Consider the following 20789-nt stretch of genomic DNA (forward strand, 5'->3'; position numbering starts at 1 on the left):
TTTCATGGAATCTACTTTTATACCCAATCATGGCACCCACCTGTTCCCAATTTGCCTGTTCACCTGTGGGATGTTCCAAATAAGTGTTTGATGAGCATTCCTCAACTTTATCAGTATTTATTGCCACCTTTCCCAACTTCTTTGTCACGTGTTGCTGGCATCAAATTCTAAAGTTAATGATTATTTGCAAAAAAAAACCATCAAATATGTTGTCTTTGTAGCATATTCAACTGAATATGGGTTGAAAAGGATTTGCAAATCATTGTGTTCCATTTATATTTACATCTAACACAATTTCCCAACTCATATGGAAACGGGGTTTGTATTTTATTGGATGGAATCTGGCCTTTTGCATGATATACTAGTTGCCATGGTAATCACAGCAGCTCAGACGAGGCACCAAGCAATGTGGGTAGTGAGCCTTTCCAGAGTGTTTCCAGAGCGGCTAGCCTGGGTGTCAGGAACAGACGCGGATAGAGATTTTTACAACAAAGTTCTAAAGCTTAGTGATATATCAGATATATCAGATCGTAGGTGTGTTTATTTTTCACCCTTCGCGTTCATATTTCGCTGTGTGTGTTGCATTTTTGTTGCGTTTCGCTTGATTGTAAAATATGTCGATTGAGAGGGGGTGTGACGTTCATATGTTGTCAATATTCAGTGTTTTATCCTTCATAGTTAATATTGTAAGTCCGACATTCTTTATTTTCATGTACATTCTGGGAGTCTCATTCAGTAAAAAAAAAATTAAAATTCCATTCCGTTTTTTTAAGGCGGTCTGTCATAACGTTTTTAGCATTCGATCAGACATTATTTTGACTTTTGTATTAGTGATTTGCAAATCATTGTATTCCGTTTATATTTACATCTAACACAATTTCCCAACTCATATGGAAACGGGGTTTGTAAGATGAAATATCTCAAATAAGGGTGATATTTGCTTATTTTCTGTCTGATAAGATAATTCTTCTCTCTAAGCAGATTTTATGTTAGAGTGTTTTACTTGTTTTAAGTGTTTTGGTCCTAAATGATCTCAGTAAGATATTACAGCTTGTTGCTGAGATTTCATGATCTATATTGAGTAAAACATGCTTGAAACTAGAATATCAACACTCACAAGTATAAAACTACCTTTTTAAAGTAATAATTTCTTACTTCAAGCATGAAAAAAAAAAATCATGATGCCGAGCGCATATCATTATGTCAAGATAATGGCACTAGCATTTACTTCATTTAAGAATATTTTTCAACATATTGAGCAAAAAGGTCTCTTTTTTTTCTACCAAGAAAAGTGCACTTGTTATTAGTGAGAATATACTTATTTTAAGGTATTTTTGGGTTCATTGAGGTTAGTTAATTTTACTTGTTTTGGAAAGTCTTGACAAGCCGAATTTTCTTGTTCTATTGGCAGATAATTTTGCTTAGTTCAAATAAAATACCCCTCATTTTTGTATTTTTTTTTTTCTTGTTTTTGAACACTGACTTTTTGCAGTGAGGGCCACAGTTTGTGTTCCAGGCCACAACGTGACTGTGGCACCAAAACATGACATTTTTCTGGCGGCACCCGCAAACAAAAATGTAAGAGCTTTCAAAAAAAAAGGAGAGGTTGTTATCATCTCATGACTGGCGGTGCAGTGGTGGCCTGACCAGAGTGTGAAAATGAATTCTGGAGGAAACACAAGGCGCTCTGTGCTGGGAAGAAGATAGTTGATACTCATGCAGCTGGATGATGATGACTTTGCAGGAAAATAATTATTTCTGATTTCAAATGGGGGTTTTTTTTGGGTGTGGGGTGAAAATATGAGATGAGAGTTTGCTGACCTGTCTCTGCATGGAAAGCGTGTGTCCACATGTCCTCTGGTGTGTCCACTTTGAGTGGGTTTGATGCCCACTGCTATACTGTACATTCACAAAGGGACACTCAATTTTGCAAATATTAGTGAGTGCATAATATAATTGAAAGACTTCGATACAATACAGTGTTGCCTTCAAAAACACGAGAATGCTCCGTTTCATGATTTCTAATGACATTTTTTGGTGGAAACTGCATTTGATTTTTTACCATAGCGTCACTGAAGAGACGTCACAAGCTGTAGTTTTGCATCTCCTGTCCACCAGAGGGAGACAAAGCATTCATTAGTATTTCCCACACTTAGACTTAGACAAACTTTATTCATCCACAAGGGAAATTGTTCCACACAGTAGCTCAGTTTCAAAGGATGGAAAGGGTAAGGATGGAAAGGATAATGCAGGTGTTAAGTAGACTAAAAATGTACCATAGTAGCAATATAAGATATAACATATATGTAATATTTACATATTATATATACAGTATATAATATATACTGATATATATAATATTATATTTTTATATAATATATACAATATATAACAAATCCCAATCACCATGTACAATATTACAGTATATGCAACAGCTGCAGCAAAAAAAAAAAAAAAAAAAGGGCAGCGTAAAATAAATAATAATAATAATAATAATAATACCTGGGATTTATATAGCGCTTTTCTAAGTACCCAAAGTCGCTTTACATGTAGAACCCATCATTCCTTCACACCTGCTAAAATAAAGATTAGATGCAGAAGAATGCTGGATCAATTTGGAAATGTGGACTCGTCAGACCACAGAACACTTTTCCACTTTGCATCAGTCCATCTCAGATGAGCTCCGGCTCAGCGAAGCTGGCGGTGTTTCTGGGTGTTGTTGATAAATGGCTTTGGCTTTGCATAGTGGATTTTTAACTTGCACTTACAGATGTAGCGACAAACTGTTGTTACTAACAGTGGTTTTCTGAAGTGTTCCTGAGTCCATGTGGTGATATCCTTTACGCACTGAGGTTGCTTTTTGATGCAGTACCGCCTGAATGATCGAAGGTGCGTAATATCATCGCTTACGTGCAGTGATTTCTCCAGATTCTCTGAACCTTTTGATGATATTACAGACCGTAGATGGTGAAATCCCTAAATTCCTTGCAATAGCTTGTTGAGAAATGTTGTTCTTAAACTGTTGGACGATTTGCTCACGCATTTGTTGACAAAGTGGTGACCCTCCCCATCCTTGTTTGTGAATGACTGAGCATTTCATGGAAGCTGCTTTTATACCCAACCATGGCACCCACCTGTTCCCAATTAGCCTGTTCACCTGTGGGATGTTCAAAATAAGTGTTGGATGAGCATTCCTCAAATTTCTCAGTCTTTTTTGCCTCTTGTGCAAGCTTTTTTGAAACATGTCGCAGGCATCAAATTCCAAATGAGCTAATATTTGCAAAAAATTTCGTTTTCCAGTTTGAACGTTACGTATCTTGTCTTTGCAGCCTATTCAATTGAATATAGGTTGTGTCAGGTTCAAACACTGATTACATCTATTAAACAAGACAAGAGGCAAAGAATTAAACAGAGACAGAATTCAATTTGGACTCAATATTGAGGAGAGTCGTCTGTACACTGTACCCTTGCACAGTATCTCAGCACGTTCTGCCAAAAGATTGCACGTCTCCTTCTTTTATATTGGACTCTCCCCGACCATATGGCCACCGCTGTTTCCCAAGGACGAAGGTCGCAAAAACTTCACAGAAAAGGTCAGTTCAAAAAGAGCTCGTAAAATAGTTCCAAAAGAGGTCCATAAAATAGTTCAAAAAGACGTTCGTAAACCACTTCAAAAAGGAAGTTCAAAAAGAGGTTGTCTGGAAATTGGGCAGATCCTTGGTTTTCTCCGCTTTGAAGTCCTTGGGTTAGAACAATATTTTTCTGTTGATTACCATACATGAAAGAACACAGGAACACCTTCATCTTGCTTCCCCCCCCTCTACACAGTGGAGTTTTACGAGCCTTACTCTTGGTAGGTTTCAAAGACAGCTTTTGTCTTCTCACCAGACCCTCAATGTAACACAAAGTTTTTGTGATAATTTAGAAACAATTATTCTAACAGGTTGAAAAGGTTGAAAATTGCAAATCATTGTATTCTGTTTTTATTTACCATTTACACTTGGACCCCGCCTTCCGCCCGATTGTAGCTGAGATAGGCTCCAGCGCCCCCCGCGACCCCAAAAGGGAATAAGCGGTAGAAAATGGATGGATGGATGGATGGACAACGTGCCAACTTCACTGGTGTTGGGTTTTGTATATTCAGGCCTGATCTTTACCCCAGTACCTCAGCCCTTTTGTCATGTCTGTGTTGATCATGTTTTTGTTTGGCCATGTGCTGTTTGTTTTTTAGACACTTTCTTAGTTCCTGGTTGTTCACTCCCTTATTTTGTTTCCATAGCAACACATTCGTTTTTACCTGTCATGTCACGCACCTGTTTCACGTTTTGAGTCACGCACCTGTTGTTAATCATGTCTGTGTTATTTAAGCTTTTCATTTTCTGTTGGTCAGCCTGGCGACATCACATTTATGCTCTGCACACTTTATGATCACTCTTCTTCATGTCATGTTCACAGTTCCATGCCAAGTAAGTTTTGTTTCTTGTTCATAGTTTTCTACCTTTGTGCGCGCCTTTTGTTTTCATAGCCAAGTTGTTTTGTGAGCGCCTTTTGTTTATACCTTTTTGAGCTTTTTGAGTTTAAATATTAAACATGTACTCACTCACACTCACGTCTTGCCCGCGCCAATTTTCCGTTGCCTTCCGGAAAAACAAACCCCAAGGACCAAGTCTTGACACCTTTACAATTTAATATATGGATGATAACACATTTATAGCATATTTAAAAAAAAAAAAAAAACCTGACATAACTGGATCATAAGGAGCCCAAAGGGTTAAAATAAAAAAATTAAATAATCATTACATGTTCGCTATTTTTATTTAGAACTGAAGTTCCATCCATCCATTTACTTGTCACTTTTAGGGTAGCGGGGGGTGCTGGAGCCTATCTCAGCTACAATCGGGCGAAAGGCGGGGTACACCCTGGACAAGTCGCCACCTCATCACAGGGCCAACACATATACAGTAGACAGACAACATTCACACTCACTTTCACACACTAGGGCCAATTTAGTGTTTGAGAAATAAAAAAATAAGTAATTTGATACACTCCTACTGTATTTTCCTGAGGACTTTTTGGTCCTTTTGAGGCGTATTTTGTGAAGCAGTCCTCTGGCTGGATGATCGTGTTGAGTCAACAGGTCAGCTACTATTTTACAGGTGAAACTCCAAACAATTGACGTTCAGCATTTCAACTCTAAATGTGTAACTAATATGTGATGTAAACTCATTACATACAAAGTCAATTATGTCAAGCTTTTTTATTTGTTATGATTTTGATGTTCATGGTTTACAGTTTATGAAAAAAACTAACATTTTTTTGTCCTGTCCAGCTCCTCAGGCAAATCATATAGTTGATGTAGATGCCCATATCGGCTGTACAAATTTACTTTACAAAAGAGAAGTGTGGGATACTTCTCTTGTTGCCTTATTTGTATTTGACTTTATTTAAATGGATGTGTATTATTATTTGGTGCAAGAGAAAAAAAAAGGAAGAAGGAGGGGGAAATTGTGGGATAAGACAGAGAGAGAACAACAACAACAGGCAACAACAATAACAACAACAGAACATCAGCAAATAGGATATGCACAAATGTGATGGTAAAAGTGATAGCAAAGAAGCAGTTAGTGAAATAAATATCAATACAGAAATGACACTGAGCATTATTACACTACAAATGGACCAATAAAAACTATTGATAATGAACAAGAAACAATAATTACCTCTATTATCAACAATACAGTTGTTTCAAACGCAACGATACATATATGTAATGATAACCTGAAATACAAAAGAAAGCAGATAATTGGAGGGGAAGAAAGAGAAGCCAACTATGTTAACCTTGTAGATTGTTATAGTAACAATAGGTTAAGCTTTGTCAGTGTGCAATGTGTTACCCAGTTTCCCCGAGGGCAACAACGTTAATATATGTTTGATGAAACGTGATTATATGCATGAGTGTAAGTATCTATATGTACAGTATGTATATATGTATGTTTGTACAGTGAATGTATATATGTATTTTTTCTACAGTGAATGTATATGTACAGTATGTGTATATGTATGTTTGTACAGTGAATGTATATGTACAGTATGTGCATATGTATGTTTGTACAGTGAATGTATATGTACAGTATGTGCATATGTATGTTTGTACAGTGAATGTATATGTACAGTATGTGTATGTTTGTACAGTGAATATATATGTACAGAATGTGTATATGTATGTTTGTACAGTGAATGTATAACCCCGAATTTAAATTCAAGATTTTCATACGCTGTAAGCCATAATCATCAAAATGTTATCTGTTAGAATAATTTTATCTAAGTTATCACAAAAACTTTGTGTTGAAATGAGTTCCTGGCAAGAAGACAAAAGCTGTATTTGAACCTACCAAGAAGGCTTGTAAAACTCCACTGTGTAGGATGGAAAGCAACATGAAGAGGTTTCTGTTTTCTTTCATGTATTGTAATCAATAGAAAGATATTGTTTTAAAAAGCGGAGAGAAGGCAGGATCTGCCCAAGTTCCAGACGACCTCTTGTTCAACTGTTTTACGAACCTCTTATTGAACTCTTTTACGACCTCTTTTTTGAACCGACCTTTTCTGTGAACTGTTTACGACCCTCGTCCCTTAGAAACAGCTGTTGCCATGTGGTCAGGAAGTCCAAATAAAGGAGGAGGCGTACAATCTTTCGCCAGAGCGTGCTGAGACACTGTACAAGTCTACAGTGTCCGTGCGTCTCTCCTCAAATTGAGCCAAATTTAATTCTGTCTCTGTTTAATTCTTTGCTTCTTGTCTTGTTTAATAGATGTAATCAGGGATTGAACCTGACATTATCAAATTAAGTCTTTAAAATTTCTCGGATGGATGTTATCAGCCGATGTCATACAGTATGTTAGTTTCACCTTTGATATTGTTATTATTATTATTTAATTGCTGGAATAAACAAAGCTTTGCACGATATTCAAATGTTTTGCGTTTCACCTGTGCATTATGATAACATGCACATGTCTTCATTAAGAATTACTCAGTCTGCGCTATATGGTTCATTAGGGAGTTTTATTGTGGCAGTATCAACATATAAAACATAATACATCATTTGTATCTTTTTCTTGAAATGACATACAAACATTCAAGTGTTTCACGTCACAAAGTTCATAAGGCTTGGTTGTCCCAGAGGGCGGTGAGGGCCAAAGAAATGAAATCTCCCAGATTTTAAACATCTTGACAAATCACTCAAATCCGTTGTCAAAAAGAACAAAGTGCAAGGGAGTCTGCTACTGTAACTGTACATGCTCACACGTCATATTATAAAATAAACAATACTGCATAATCATACCCAACGCAAAGACCTGAGATCTTCCAATCGTTTGATGCACAATTCCGACATCAGTGATATTCAAAAATCTCGCCCAGGACCGACCACACACATGATTTTAGCGCATAACATTACATAACAGCAGATTCCGAAAAAACGGGAGACCACTCTAACACCTAGAAAAGTGATTCTCAAACTATCTACTGTTCAAACTGTGTGTTATGTTACAGTGGCTAAAACTATTAAATACACTTGTTAGATAAAACCTGTTCTTAATGAATACTTAGGCCTACTACTGTACTGTAATTATAATGTTGGTCATTATGGTGGCCAAGTGTTTTCTGAGGTGGTTCTTGGTGAAAAAAGATTGAGAACCACTGATCTAGAAGCTATGTGACTAGCGTTTTTGCAGTGTGTCCTAAAAACAGCAGGATCTTTGACCAGTGTTTTTTTTTTGCGGTAAGTCCTCATTAAAAAGTACTGAGGGTGCCGACTTCCTTAACATTTTAATTTTATCGATGCATTTTAATTTAATAGACATGCAATATGTTGACACAAGTCAAATATCTGTTCTTAAGGCCCTCTTGGCGTTCAGAGGATCTCTGACTGGAGCTTTTGCAGCAGATCCTTAAAAATAGCAGAGTGTTTCTGTTAAATAGGAGATCTTTGACTCGTGTAAAAATATTGCTTGTGTTTTAACGTATGGCTGTTAGCCATGTGATGAAGTAAACATTTTAAAAGTATTCCAGACCATGTACAATTGATAGAAAACAAGAATTATAGTGTCGGGAGAAGTCCGCCCTTGTGTGACGTGGGATAATTCCAGGGGTGTAACGGTACACAAAAACGTACCTCGGTTTAGAGGTCACGGTTCGGTTCATTTTAGGTACAGTAAGAAAACAACAAAATATACATTTTTTGGTTATTTATTTACCAAATTTGTAAACAATAGCTTTATCCTTTTAACATTGGGAACACTATAATAATTCTGCCCACGTTAATCAACATTAAACTGCCTCAAGTTGTTGCTCAGATTAAATAAAATGACAAAACTTTTCTTCGACATATAAAAAGTGCAACATTAAACAGTTTCAAGTCAACTCATCATGCTTAATTTATTACAGCATTTGGGAAGCCTGTAGTTGATTTTTATTATGTAAATGTTATATTTTTATCAACATGTGATAGCAGGGACCCTGCCATTCAAAACTAGGCTGCTGCATTACTAATGATTAATGTAACTATAGCTGAAAAAATGGTACAATAGCAATTAGGAGAGACTATTCATCCCTGAACACCATGGAGTTCATGTAGGCTTAATGATGCAGTTACATAATTATATCAACTATCAGAGACAGAAACACCCTAACCCTTCATTTAACATAATGTCCTGCTTCAACACAGAAAAAGGTAAAGTGAAATAACAGACAGACAGGACTTTGCTGTCCGTAACACACACCATACTTGCCAACCCTCCCGGATTTTCTGGTAGACTCCCGAAATTCAGCGCTTCTCCCGAAAACCTCCCGGGACACATTTTCTCCCGAAAATCTCCCGAAATTCAGGCGGACCTGAGTGACGTGTCGACAGCCTGTTTTCACGTCCGCTTTCCCACAATATAAACAGCGTGCCTGCCCAATCACGTTATAACTGTAGAATGATCGAGGTCGAGTTCTTGGTTTCTTATGTGCGTTTATTGTTAGGCAGTTTTGTTAACGTCCTCCAAGCGTGGCAACAACACACAACAACAGCAGTCACGTTTTCGTCTACCGTAAAGCAGTTCGTCTGCCATAAACAGCAATGTTGTGACACTCTTAAACAGGGCAATACTGCCATCTAGTGTACATGCATATGTGACATTGACATCTAGGGCTTTTAGAGAGTGCAGTGCACAACTGCGCACATAACAAGGAGACGAAGCAAAATGCATCATCACAGAGGGCAGAGAATAGAACAAGGATGGACAATTCCACCCTTAACTCAACAATGAGTAGATGAGTGTTATGTGTGTCTATATGTGTAAATAAATGAACACTGAAATATATATATATAGAAATACTTGACTTGGTGAATTCTAGCTGTAAATATACTCCTCCCCTCTTAACCACGACCCCAACCACGCCCCCCACCACCCTCCCCCCACCTCCCGAAATCGGCGGTCTCAAGGTTGGCAAGTATGACACACACACACACGCACACGCACACACACACACACACACCGCACAATGAGCTAACGTTACGCTAAAAGTGAATTAGCCTTCACCTCAAGCCAGGACTGCGAGCGAGCTGAGCTGCCGTTTTAAGTTTCTAGAACGTCAACAAGCTCATAGTGATGTTACTAGTAGTTGACTGGGAGGTGTTTAGTATAATTTGGGGAGAGTCCGCTGCCTGATGCTTACCTGTTAAACACTAAGCACTGACTACATGCGCTCTGAATACGCACTGCTGATTGGCTGTTACCGCTCTGTTTGTAACCAATTAGATGGTTGTGTGGGTGGGACAATGCTGGGTGCTGTGTAGAGGACTGACAGAGACAGAGGCAGAAGGAAGCGGAGGCGGCTACTTAATATGTTCGTGTGGAAACTCGTTCGGTACACCTCCGAACCGAACCCCCGTACCGAAACGGTTCAATACAAATACACGTACCGTTACACCCCTAGATAATTCAGTTAGATAGTTCTGATCACACACTTCAATATAATTTTTTGAATAATTCTAATATATGCTACATGAAATTTCACATCAACAATTGTCTTTGAAACTATTTCTGTTGCTGGAAAAAAAAGACTTCACATGACCTCGGCTGAAAGATGAGAGCATTAGCGTACGGCTAAGCTACAAGCTAAGTCGATGTGACGCCACCTAGCAAAGTCGCTTATTCACATCCGGCTTCTTTCATTCTCAAGCTAACCTCCCGAGGCAAATAATTCATATTCAATTTCCACGTTCGATGCCTTTTAAATGAGACAATGAACCCGGAACATTGCACCGGCCCACTAAACACGTTAGCATGCTTTGCTAGCATGCTCTCTCAGCATTTCAAACACAGCCAATAATTCTAACATGGTTTTTATTACATTCCGGTAAAAACAAAAATGTGTACTTACCCACCCGTGAGATAATTTATCGGTTTTTTTTCCCATGAGGTGAAGTCACTGCTTTGTCAAAACAAAACATGCATTTTTAAAGAAGACAGCCAAGCCTACAAGCAAAGATAGAACAGGACACACAAAGCGACGCAACATTATTTTACCCTTTTTTTTTGTCTTTTTGCCACATCTATCAACACTATTTACAAAAAATGAGGGCACAACATGCAGGTTGAGCACATAAAAAAACGTATGTACATGGAGAAGAGAATAAGATCATTTAAAGATGGACTAAAAGAAAATGGCCGCCCATTCTTATGTTGTTATGATGATGTCATAGTGATTCAGCACTTTCCATTGGTTTCAGTGCGGGTGTTAATAAATAAATGCTTTGTCGCTACATAACAGCTTTATAAAAAAATTATCCAGAGTCAGACTTTTACTTAGCATAATAATCGAGACAGGAAACTATTGATCGACTATGACCATACTTGCCAACCTTGAGGGGGGGTGGGGTTGGTGGTAGCAGGTGGGGGTGTATATTGTAGAGTTAGTGCTGCAAGGGGTTCTGGGTATTTGTTCTGTTGTATTTATGTTGTATTACGGTGCGGATGTTCTCCCGAATTGTGTTTTTTTCATTCTTGTTTGGTGTGGGTTCACAGTGTGGCGCATATTTGTAACAGTGTTAAAGTTGTTTATACGGCCACCCTCAGTGTGACCCGTATGGCTGTTGACCAAGTATGCTTTGCATTCACTAACGCGTGTGTAAAAGCCGCATATATTATGTGACAGACGCTGTTCGTACACTGCAAAAAGTCAGTGTTCAAAAACAAGAAAAAAAAAAAAAAATTAGGGGTATTTTATTTGAACTAAGCAAAATTATCTGCCAATAGAACAAGAACATTCGGCTTGTCAAGACTTTCCAAAACAAGTAAAATTAGCTAACCTCAATGAACCCAAAAATACCTTAAAATAAGTATATTCTCACTAATAACAAGTGCACTTTTCTTGGTAGAAAAAAAATGAGACCTTTTTGCTCAATATGTTGAAAAATATTCTTAAATAAGTAAATGCTCAATCAATCAATGTTTATTTATATAGCCCTAAATCACAAGTGTCTCAAAGGGCTGCACAAGCCACAACGACATCCTCGGTACAAAGCTAGTGCCATTATCTTGACATAATGATATGCGCTCGGCATCATGATTTTCTTTTTCATGCTTGAAGTAGGAAATGATTACTTTAAAAAAGTAGTTTTATACTTGTGAGTGTTGATGAAACAGCTTTGCAACAGTTGATATTCTAGTTTCAAGCATGTTTTACTCAATATAGGTCATCAAATCTCAGCTACAAGCTGTAATATCTTACTGAGATCATTTAGGACCAAAACCCCTAAAACAAGTAAAACACTCTAACATAAAATCTGCTTAGTGAAAAGAATTATCCTTTCAGACAGAAAATAAGCAAATATCACCCTTATTTGAGATATTTAATCTTACTTAGATTTCAGTTTTTGCAGTGTATGGAGGAAAAGCGGACGTGACGGCAGGTTGTAGAGGACGCTAAAGGCAGTGCCTTTAAGGCACGCCCCCAATATTGTTGTCCGGGTGGAAATCGGGAGAATGGTTGCCCCGGGAGATTTTCGGGAGGGGCACTAAAATTCGGGAGTCTCCCGGGAAAATAGGGAGGGTTGGCAAGTATGACGATTTTAGTGGATACGCTGAATAAATCCATCCATTCATCCATAGATTCCTGCAAATAACAATATGGTGTTTGTGCATGAGCTTATGTACTGCTATAAATAAATATGATGAGTGTCATGTTTGCATAAAACTGCACAGAAGTCTTCGGTCAGGGGTGTCAAACGTACGGCCCGCGAACAGATTTTTTCCGGCCCGCGTGATGAGTTTGCCAAGTATAAAAATGAGCTGCTTTTTTTTTTTTTTTTCTGGAACGAAAGAAACCGCTGTTCTAAATGTGTCCACTGGATACCACAAAAGCAATTCTGTGAGGCAAGCAAACGGTTTATACCGGGGCCAAGCAAGCGGTACACAGTAAAGGATGACTGTGGCTCCTCCTCCTCGACCCACATGAAAGTTAAAACCTGCCGTTTTATGTCTTCTGCTTCGAAGATATCGTTATTTGCCACCCTCGTTGCCCCAAAATGTCTCTGTCAAACATGAGAAGAGTGAATAGTTTTTACTAGAGATGTCTGATAATGGCTTTTTTGCCGATATCCGATATTCCGATATTGTCCAACTCTTAATTACCGATTCCGATATCAACCGATACTGATATATACAGTCGTGGAATGAACACATTATTATGCCTAATTTTGTTGTGATGCCCCGCTGGATGCATTAAACAATGTAACAAGGTTTTCCAAAATAAATCAACTCAAGTTATGGAAAAAAGTGCCAACATGGCACTGCCATATTTATTATTGAAGTCACAAAGTGCATTATTTTTTTTTAATATGCCTCAAAACAGCAGCTTGGAATTTGGGACATGCTCTCCCTGAAAGAGCATGAGGAGGTTGAGGTGTAAGAGTTAGTGCTGCAAGGGGTTCTGGGTATTTGTTCTGTTGTGTTTATGTTGTGCTACGGTGCGGATGTTCTCCCGAAATGTGTTTGTCATTCTTGTTTGGTGTGGGTTCACAGTGTGGCGCATATTTGTAACAATGCCACTATGATACAACATCTGTATTATAATCCTTGAACAAAGTAAGAGTGAAACTCTTGTGAATAATCACTGAATGGAGAACTGGGGGTGGGATTAAATACATTATCTTCTTCCCACTCCCTTTCAGGCAATCATGGATTACATTCTATACATTACCTTTTGCACTATGTTAATTTATATTATTATGTGTTGTCAACTTTGTACTTTTTTATGTCATTACCTGAAATAAATAAATAAATGAAAAAATAAATAAATAAAATTAAACAGTGTTAAAGTTGTTTATATGGCCACCCTCGAAATTGGTAATAAAAACTACAAGAGGTAGTCACATGAAATGTTTTCACATCACAGCGCTTGAAGCTCATCGAGAGAATGCCAAGAGTGTGCAAAGCAGTAATCAGAGCAAAGGGTGGCTATTTTGAAGAAAATAGAATATAAAACATGTTCTCAATTACTTCCCCTTTTTTTTAAAGTACATAACTCCACATGTGTTTATTCATAGTTTTGATGCCTTTAGTGACAATCTACAATAAATAGTCATGAAAATAAAGAACATGCATTGAATGAGAAGAAGGTGTGTCCAAACTTTTGGCCTGTACTGTATATATATATATATATATATATATATATATATATATATATATATATATATATATATATATATATATATATATATTCCGAGCGCGATGATGTCACATTATCGATGGGACAATATAATTTGCCTGAGCGGCTAGGAGACCCCGAGAGTAACAAGCGGTAGAAAATGGATTAGAAAGCACAGATTAAAAAAATGTATAATTAAAAAAAAAAAAATGTTTTTCAACTTGGGACTTCTGGCGGGCCGGATTTTGGACGCTGGCGGGCAAGATCCGGCCCACGGGCCGTAGTTTGGGGACCCCTGGCATACACAGTTAGTCATATATAGTTTTACCTCGCAGGGTTCTGTGTAAGTTGAATAAATGTGAGATATTTCGTTACGGCTCTGATGCTCCAATTGTGCGGCATTTCTGTGTGACATAAGCTCTACATTCCATCTCTTAACCTACCTACAAACTACAAACGTTCCCTTGAGATTTCAGGCAAACCCTACCTGACGCCATTTTCCTACATCCAGATCCGACATTCTTTCTTCGGCACTTCAACGTGAACATATCGGACAACTGGACCAAAACACAAACATTTCTTCGCGACAAACAAACAAACAAACAAAATCACGTCCCCCCTTTGTTTTTTTTTTCTTCCCCCAAACGACGTCACACGGTCCGTGAGGGAGTTAAAACATCTGCCGGTGCGTGTAAAAGATTTGTGCTGTACCCAGGCGTTAAAAAATAGTTGTCCCATTTGGGTCATTTTTTTGTTGTCTTTTATAAATCCTAAATTCTTTTTTTTTTTTTTTCAAAATAAGATCAAAGTCGATCATCTGGACTGAAAAAATTCCTGAAAGAGCTGTGTCGCGTAAAAATGTAGAAAACCTTAAAAAGAACTGGCATTACTTATACCAATGTGTCTTTTGTGTTTAATGTTTATACAGTATTGAGTCAATTTAGGAGTGGTCGATCACTAGTCCCGCCCACTCTGCGCTGATTGACATGCTCGGGGACCAATCATGCGCTGCTCTCTGAAGACGAGGGCCAATCGGAACGTGTTTGTGAGGTTTATTTTTAAAAGTATTTGCATTAGCTTGTCAGGATCTTGGAGACGAGTGTTTTTCTTTTTTTTTTCTTAGTCCTTTTGTCGTTTTGTCCTCTTTCTTTGCCACAGACATCTATTAAACGTTATCTAAGAGATAAAAATGCTTCTGCCTCGCTCTCGTCTGATAACACAAGCGTAGTTAAGACCTTTAAAGACCGATTTTTGGGTGTCTGTTTTTCCCTGAAGTGACACCTCCCTTCATTTGCCTCCCAGTCGAGCGGTCCTCACCTCACCTCACCGCCTCAGTCGGACCACAGGTTCTCCATGGCCATGCTGACCTTGCACACGATCCAACGGCGAAGAGGGCAGTAATACTCGTAGTGGAACTGCTCGAACTCCGGCGTCTGCCTGATCTCGTGCAGGAAAGACACGTCCAGGTCAGACTCCAGCAGCAGCAGCAAGGTGGGCACGGTGACCACGAGGACGCCCGTGAGCACGGCCACGAAGCGAGCGACGCTCAGCACGCAAGAGTTGAGCCTCTCGTTGGATGACAGCAAGCGGAGGCCGCCGCCCAGGACGCCGTGGAAGCCGCCGCTCCTCGCGGCCAGTCGGGTGCGCTCGTAGGCGCGGTCGCGCGCCCACTCGGCCTCCAGCTGGGCTTGGATGTCGGGGTCGTCGTGGAGCTCCCTCAGCAGCCTGGCGGGGCCCTGGACCGAGGAGGAGAAGAGGAGGTCGACGCCTCCCTGGTTGTCGTCCACTGGGGTGGGCAACATGCTGGCACACGGGCTGGAGAGGACATGGCGACAGACAAATACATAGTCCTCTAAATCAGTGGTTCTCAAATGGGGGTACGCCATACTTGCCAACCTTGAGACCTCCGATTTCGGGAGGTGGGGGGTGGGGGCGTGGTCAGGGGTGGGGCATGGCGTGGTTGGGGGCGTGGTTAAGAGGGGAGGAGTATATTGACAACTAGAATTCACCAAGTCAAGTATTTCATATATATATATACATATATAGATGCGCGGATAGGCAATTATTTCATCCGCAACCGCATCACAAAAGTCGTCAACCATCCGCATCCACCCGAACTAACATTTAATCAAAACCGCACCCGCCCGCACCCGCTCGTTGTTATATATCTAATATAGATGATGCAAGGCATTAGTGAGGTTATAAAGCTTTTGCCTGTTAAAGAAAGGAGACTGATCCAATGCAGCAGAGACATTCAATGCGTGCCACGCTGTCACGGCCCAGACGCACACTGGTGCGCAATCATCTGGGAGCCGCGCTGAGCGCACCGGCCTCCAAGCGCGCTCGCGCCACTCAAACTGCTGCAGGCAGCTGCGTTCTATCTTGTTTTAACATCCTGTGGCACTCTTCTGGGATCACGGCGGACGAAACCGCTCATGCTCAGGGTGTTTGTGGAGGTTCGGGGTTTTGCACAAATGTGATGCACCATGTTAGATGTCCCGGTTTTGTGACTGTCGTAGACATAAACAGCGTCGCAGCTCTTGCAAATCACGTAGCCAGCATTACTATCATCCTGATTTACAACCTCATAAAAACGAGTCCACGCTGAACTTTTCTGGCCTTTTTTTCCCCTGGTCTTTAGTATTCCCTTTTTTAGTTTGTCGCGTACCACGTTTGCTGCTGGCGTTGCCATCTCTTTTTTTCTTCTTCTTCTGTTGTGGCATGTGCTGCAGGTGCCTGCTCGTTTTTCGTATGTGGGTAACAACATTTAACTATGTATATATATTTCCGAATTGGTTTAACTGTCACCCGCCTGAATCTATTTAAAATCTAATTTTTTTTTATTTCAACCGCCCGACCCGACCCGCGGATAAAATCTAATTTTTTTTTATTTCAACCGCCCGACCCGCGGATAATCCGCGGACTCCGCGGTTGTGTCCGCAAACCGCGCATCTCTAATATATATATATGTATATATATATATACATATGTATATATCCTGAAAATATGCAAACAAAACTGTGTTTAGATAATTGATACTTCAAACTTGCATAAATATAACATGAATATAACGTAACTTGGCTTCTGAGAGCTTCAAAATGTAATGAATAAAATGCTAAAGTTGTTGATAAACAAGCAATTATTTTAATAATTAAATATGGTCATTTTAAATGAATTATTATGATAATTTAAAATTAAATTAATTATTTCAAATATGTTTATTTTAATGTATAATTCTATGGCTGGATGTAATAAGGAGTCAGAAAAAATACAAATAAAAATACAATTAATTTTGATGTTTTTAGCAAAATATAGTAAAAATGTATTTAGTTTTTTTTTTTTTTAATTAATAAATATATTTATTTTTAGGTAAGATAAACATAATAATACAATTTATCTCTAGTCTGGATGATTTATTTCTTGTCACCCTGTTGTCCTCCCGTCGGCTGTCCTCACTCAGGTCCGCTGAAAATCGGGAGATTTTCCGGAGAATATTTGTCCCGGGAGGTTTTCGGGAGAGGCGCTGAATTTCGGGAGGGTTGGCAAGTATGGGGTACGCGTACCCCTGGGGGTACTTGAAGGTATGCCAAGGGGTACGTGAGATTTTTTTTAAATATTCTAAAAATAGCAACAATTCAAAAATCCTTTATAAATATATTTATTGAATAATACTTCAACAAAATATGAATATAAGTTCATAAACTGAACATCAAATCAAGTAGGCTATTCCATTCGTTACCATAAACCCAGAGTTTCCCCCATGCCATGATGGTTTGACCCTCACTAAAATGTCTGTCAGAAAGAACTGTGAAAAGAAATGCAACAATGCGATATTCAGTGTTGACAGCTACCTTTTTTCTGGACATGTTCCATAAATATTGATGTTAAAGAATTCTTTTTTTGTGAAGAAATGTTTAGAATTAAGTTCATGAATCCAGATGGATCTCGATTACAATCCCCAAAGAGGGCACTTTAAGTTGATGATTACTTCTATGTGTAGAAATCTTTATTTATAATTGAATCACTTGTTTATTTTTCAACAAGTTTTTAGTTATTTGTATATCTTTTTTTCCAAATAGTTCAAGAAAGACCACTACAAATGAGCAATATTTTGCACTGTTATACAATTTAATAAATCAGAAACTGATGACATAGTGCTGTATTTTACTTCTGTATCTCTTTGTTTCAACCAAAAATGCTTTGCTCCTATTAGGGGATACTTGAATTAAAAAAATGTTCACAGGGGGTACATCACTGAAAGAAGTTTGAGAACCACTGCTCTAAATGCACCTCATACTTTGACATAAGATCCACAAACAGTGCGTTAAAAATCTTATTACAGCAGACTTGGGCAAATTAAGGCCCGGGGGCCGTATGCGGCCCGTTAAGCTTTTCAATCTGGCCCGCCGGACATTCCCAAATAATTTTTTTAGATCTTTAAGATGGAAACTAGCTGCCATTATGATGTGCAGTGATGTTTTGAAATTACCGTAAGTCTTGAACTATACAAAGTATTTTAATGGATGGAATCTGGCCTTTTGCATGATATACTAGTTACCAACATTAGTAATCTCTATAGAATCTCCTCTCTGATCAACAAAAGCACCATGAGGATTCTGGCGGGAACTCTCGTTCAACCCTTTTTCGATTACGCATGCACCTCCTGGTACCCTAGCACCTCCAAAACCCTCAAATCTAAACTCCAAACATCCCAGAACAAGCTAGTCAGATTACTTCTAGACTTCCACCCCAGATCCCACCTCACTCCTACCCACTTCTCCAAAGTGGGCTGGCTCAGGGTGGAGGACAGAGTAAAACAACTTGCACTGAGCCTAGTCTATAAAATCCGCTACACCTCCCTGATACCGAAGTATATGTCAAACTACTTCCTTAACGTAAATAACCGCCATAACCACAACACCAGGGGGAGCTCCACTAACCACGTTATACCCAGATTCCGATCTAACAAAGGTCTTAACTCATTCTCTTTCTATGCCACATCAATGTGGAATACACTCCCAACAGGTATAAAAGAAAGGGCATCTCTATCCTCCTTCAAAACCGCAATAAAAGTACACCTCCAGGCAACTTCAACCCTAAACTAACACACTCCCCGGATTGTTAATAATCAAATGTAAACAATTAAATGTAGATACTTTTCTTATGCCTTCTGATCTCTCTCTCTCTCTATGTCCACTACTTGCTGTACATATCCTACCAAGTCAGACCTACACTGTTTCAATATCCATGTCTCTGTTCTCAATTGTTGATGACTGATGATTACAACCAAACCCCCACACCCCGAATTGTAAATAATGTAAATAATTCAATGTATACACCCTGATGATTATCTTGTGTGATGACTGTATTATGATGATATTATATATCTGTATCATGAATCAATTTAAGTGGACCCCGACTTAAACAAGTTATAGTGGTCAATTATATGGAATATGTACTTCACTGTGCAACCTACTAATAAAAGTCTCAATCAATCAATCAAACCAATGTTCCCTCTAATTTTTCATGTGTGTGAGCAAACGCAAAAACTCCCTGAGCATTCAGTGGAGCCCATGTGAGCAAAACATCAGACGTGCACACTGTGGCTACTCCAGCAGCACACCTGTCCCAAACCTGACTAAATAACAAGTTCAATCTCCATCCATCCATCCATTTTCTACCGCTTGTCCCTTTCGGGGACAGACAGACAACATTTTCTTATTATTATAATCAAATTACAGCAGTCTTTTCCATTTCTAACATAAGTGTTTCGGCCCACTTACAATGACAATTACAAAAAATATAGTTTTTCATGAACTGTGTACTTGTATTGTTTGTCTGGGTGGAGGTCCTGCTTTGGAAATAGTTTGTACCCCTTTCAGACATTGCATTTAGTTCCCATTAAAACATTCACATGTTGCACAACGAGATGTAAGCAGGGGATCATGTGTACATTCCGGCAACTTCCTGTTTGTAAAAAAATATATTTTTATTAGTATTTATTTAATATACTAACAGCATTTCATGATTAATATTTATAAATGAAGATTCCTAATAAATGACACTAGAATAAGCACACATTTGTTTGGTAAATCATAGTGTAACGACTCCAACACCACACTTTATGTGTGGTGTTGGAGTTGTCCGACTTTTTGTGTGGCTGTAAACGCATCACTGGCTAAGTGCCATATGTGCATGTGTTGGCGCAAGTGAGAGAACGAGCAGCTGCTGTTGATATAACAAAGTTGCTTTTGGTCTGGTTTGTACTGCAGAAAATGACCAGTTTTGCTAGATATATATTTTTTTACTGATGTTTTGGCGATGTTTTTATGGCCGACAATAAAGAGTTTTGCTCAGTAAAGTGATCGATGGAATTCATGTCCTCAAAGCGTCTCGACAGAAGTTACAATATTTGAACAATAATGACGAAAACTGTCGTGTCCGTGGGTCGAAAATTGTTATGCGCTTATTTTTTTATTTGATTTTGTGCGTGGCATAGATTTGCCGTGCGCAGAGGACGCTTGAACAGTGCACAATTGCACAGGCGCGCACCTTAGAGGGAATGTTGCTAGTTACTATGGTAATCACAGCAGCTCAGACGAGGCACCAAGCAATGTGGGTGGGGAGCGTTTCCACAGAGTGTTTCCAGAGCGGCTGGCCTGGGTGTCAGGAACAGACACGGAAGGAGATTTTCTAAAGTTCTAAAGCTTAGTGATATATCAGATAGTATCAGATCGTAGGTGTGTTTATTTTGTACCCTTCGCGTTCATATTTCGCTGTGTGTGTTGCATTTTTGTTGTGTTTCGCTTGATTGTGAAATATGTCGATTGAGAGGGGGTGTGACGTTCATATGTTGTCAATATTCAGTGTTTTATCTTTCATAGTTAATATTGTAAGTCCCACATTCTTTATTTTCATGTCCATTCTGGGAGTCTCATTCAGTAAAAAAAAAAGTAAAATTCCATTCCGTTTTTTAAGGCGGTCTGTCATAACGTTTTTAGTATTCGATCAGACATTATTGTGAGTTTTTGTATTAGTGTTCCTAAAAATAGACCGGCCCCCAGACACTTTTTTTTTCTCTAAATTTGGCCCCCGAG

The 20789-nt window shown here is 38.9% G+C and overlaps 1 protein-coding gene across 1 annotated transcript in view; it reads right to left on the reverse strand.

Annotated features, from left to right (window-relative positions):
* Nucleotides 1-13802: 13802 nt before the first annotated feature.
* frmd3 (FERM domain containing 3) overlaps nucleotides 13803-20789 on the reverse strand; it is a 163728-nt gene continuing 156741 nt past the window's right edge. The window contains exon 15 of the mRNA XM_061928628.1: nucleotides 13803-15507. Within this exon, the coding sequence (XP_061784612.1) occupies nucleotides 15024-15507 (484 nt within the window). The 3' untranslated portion in view covers nucleotides 13803-15023. The remainder of the gene's footprint in view (nucleotides 15508-20789) is intronic.

The sequence above is a fragment of the Nerophis lumbriciformis genome, linkage group LG33 (assembly GCF_033978685.3).
Source record: "Nerophis lumbriciformis linkage group LG33, RoL_Nlum_v2.1, whole genome shotgun sequence".
Classification (NCBI taxonomy): domain Eukaryota; kingdom Metazoa; phylum Chordata; class Actinopteri; order Syngnathiformes; family Syngnathidae; genus Nerophis; species Nerophis lumbriciformis.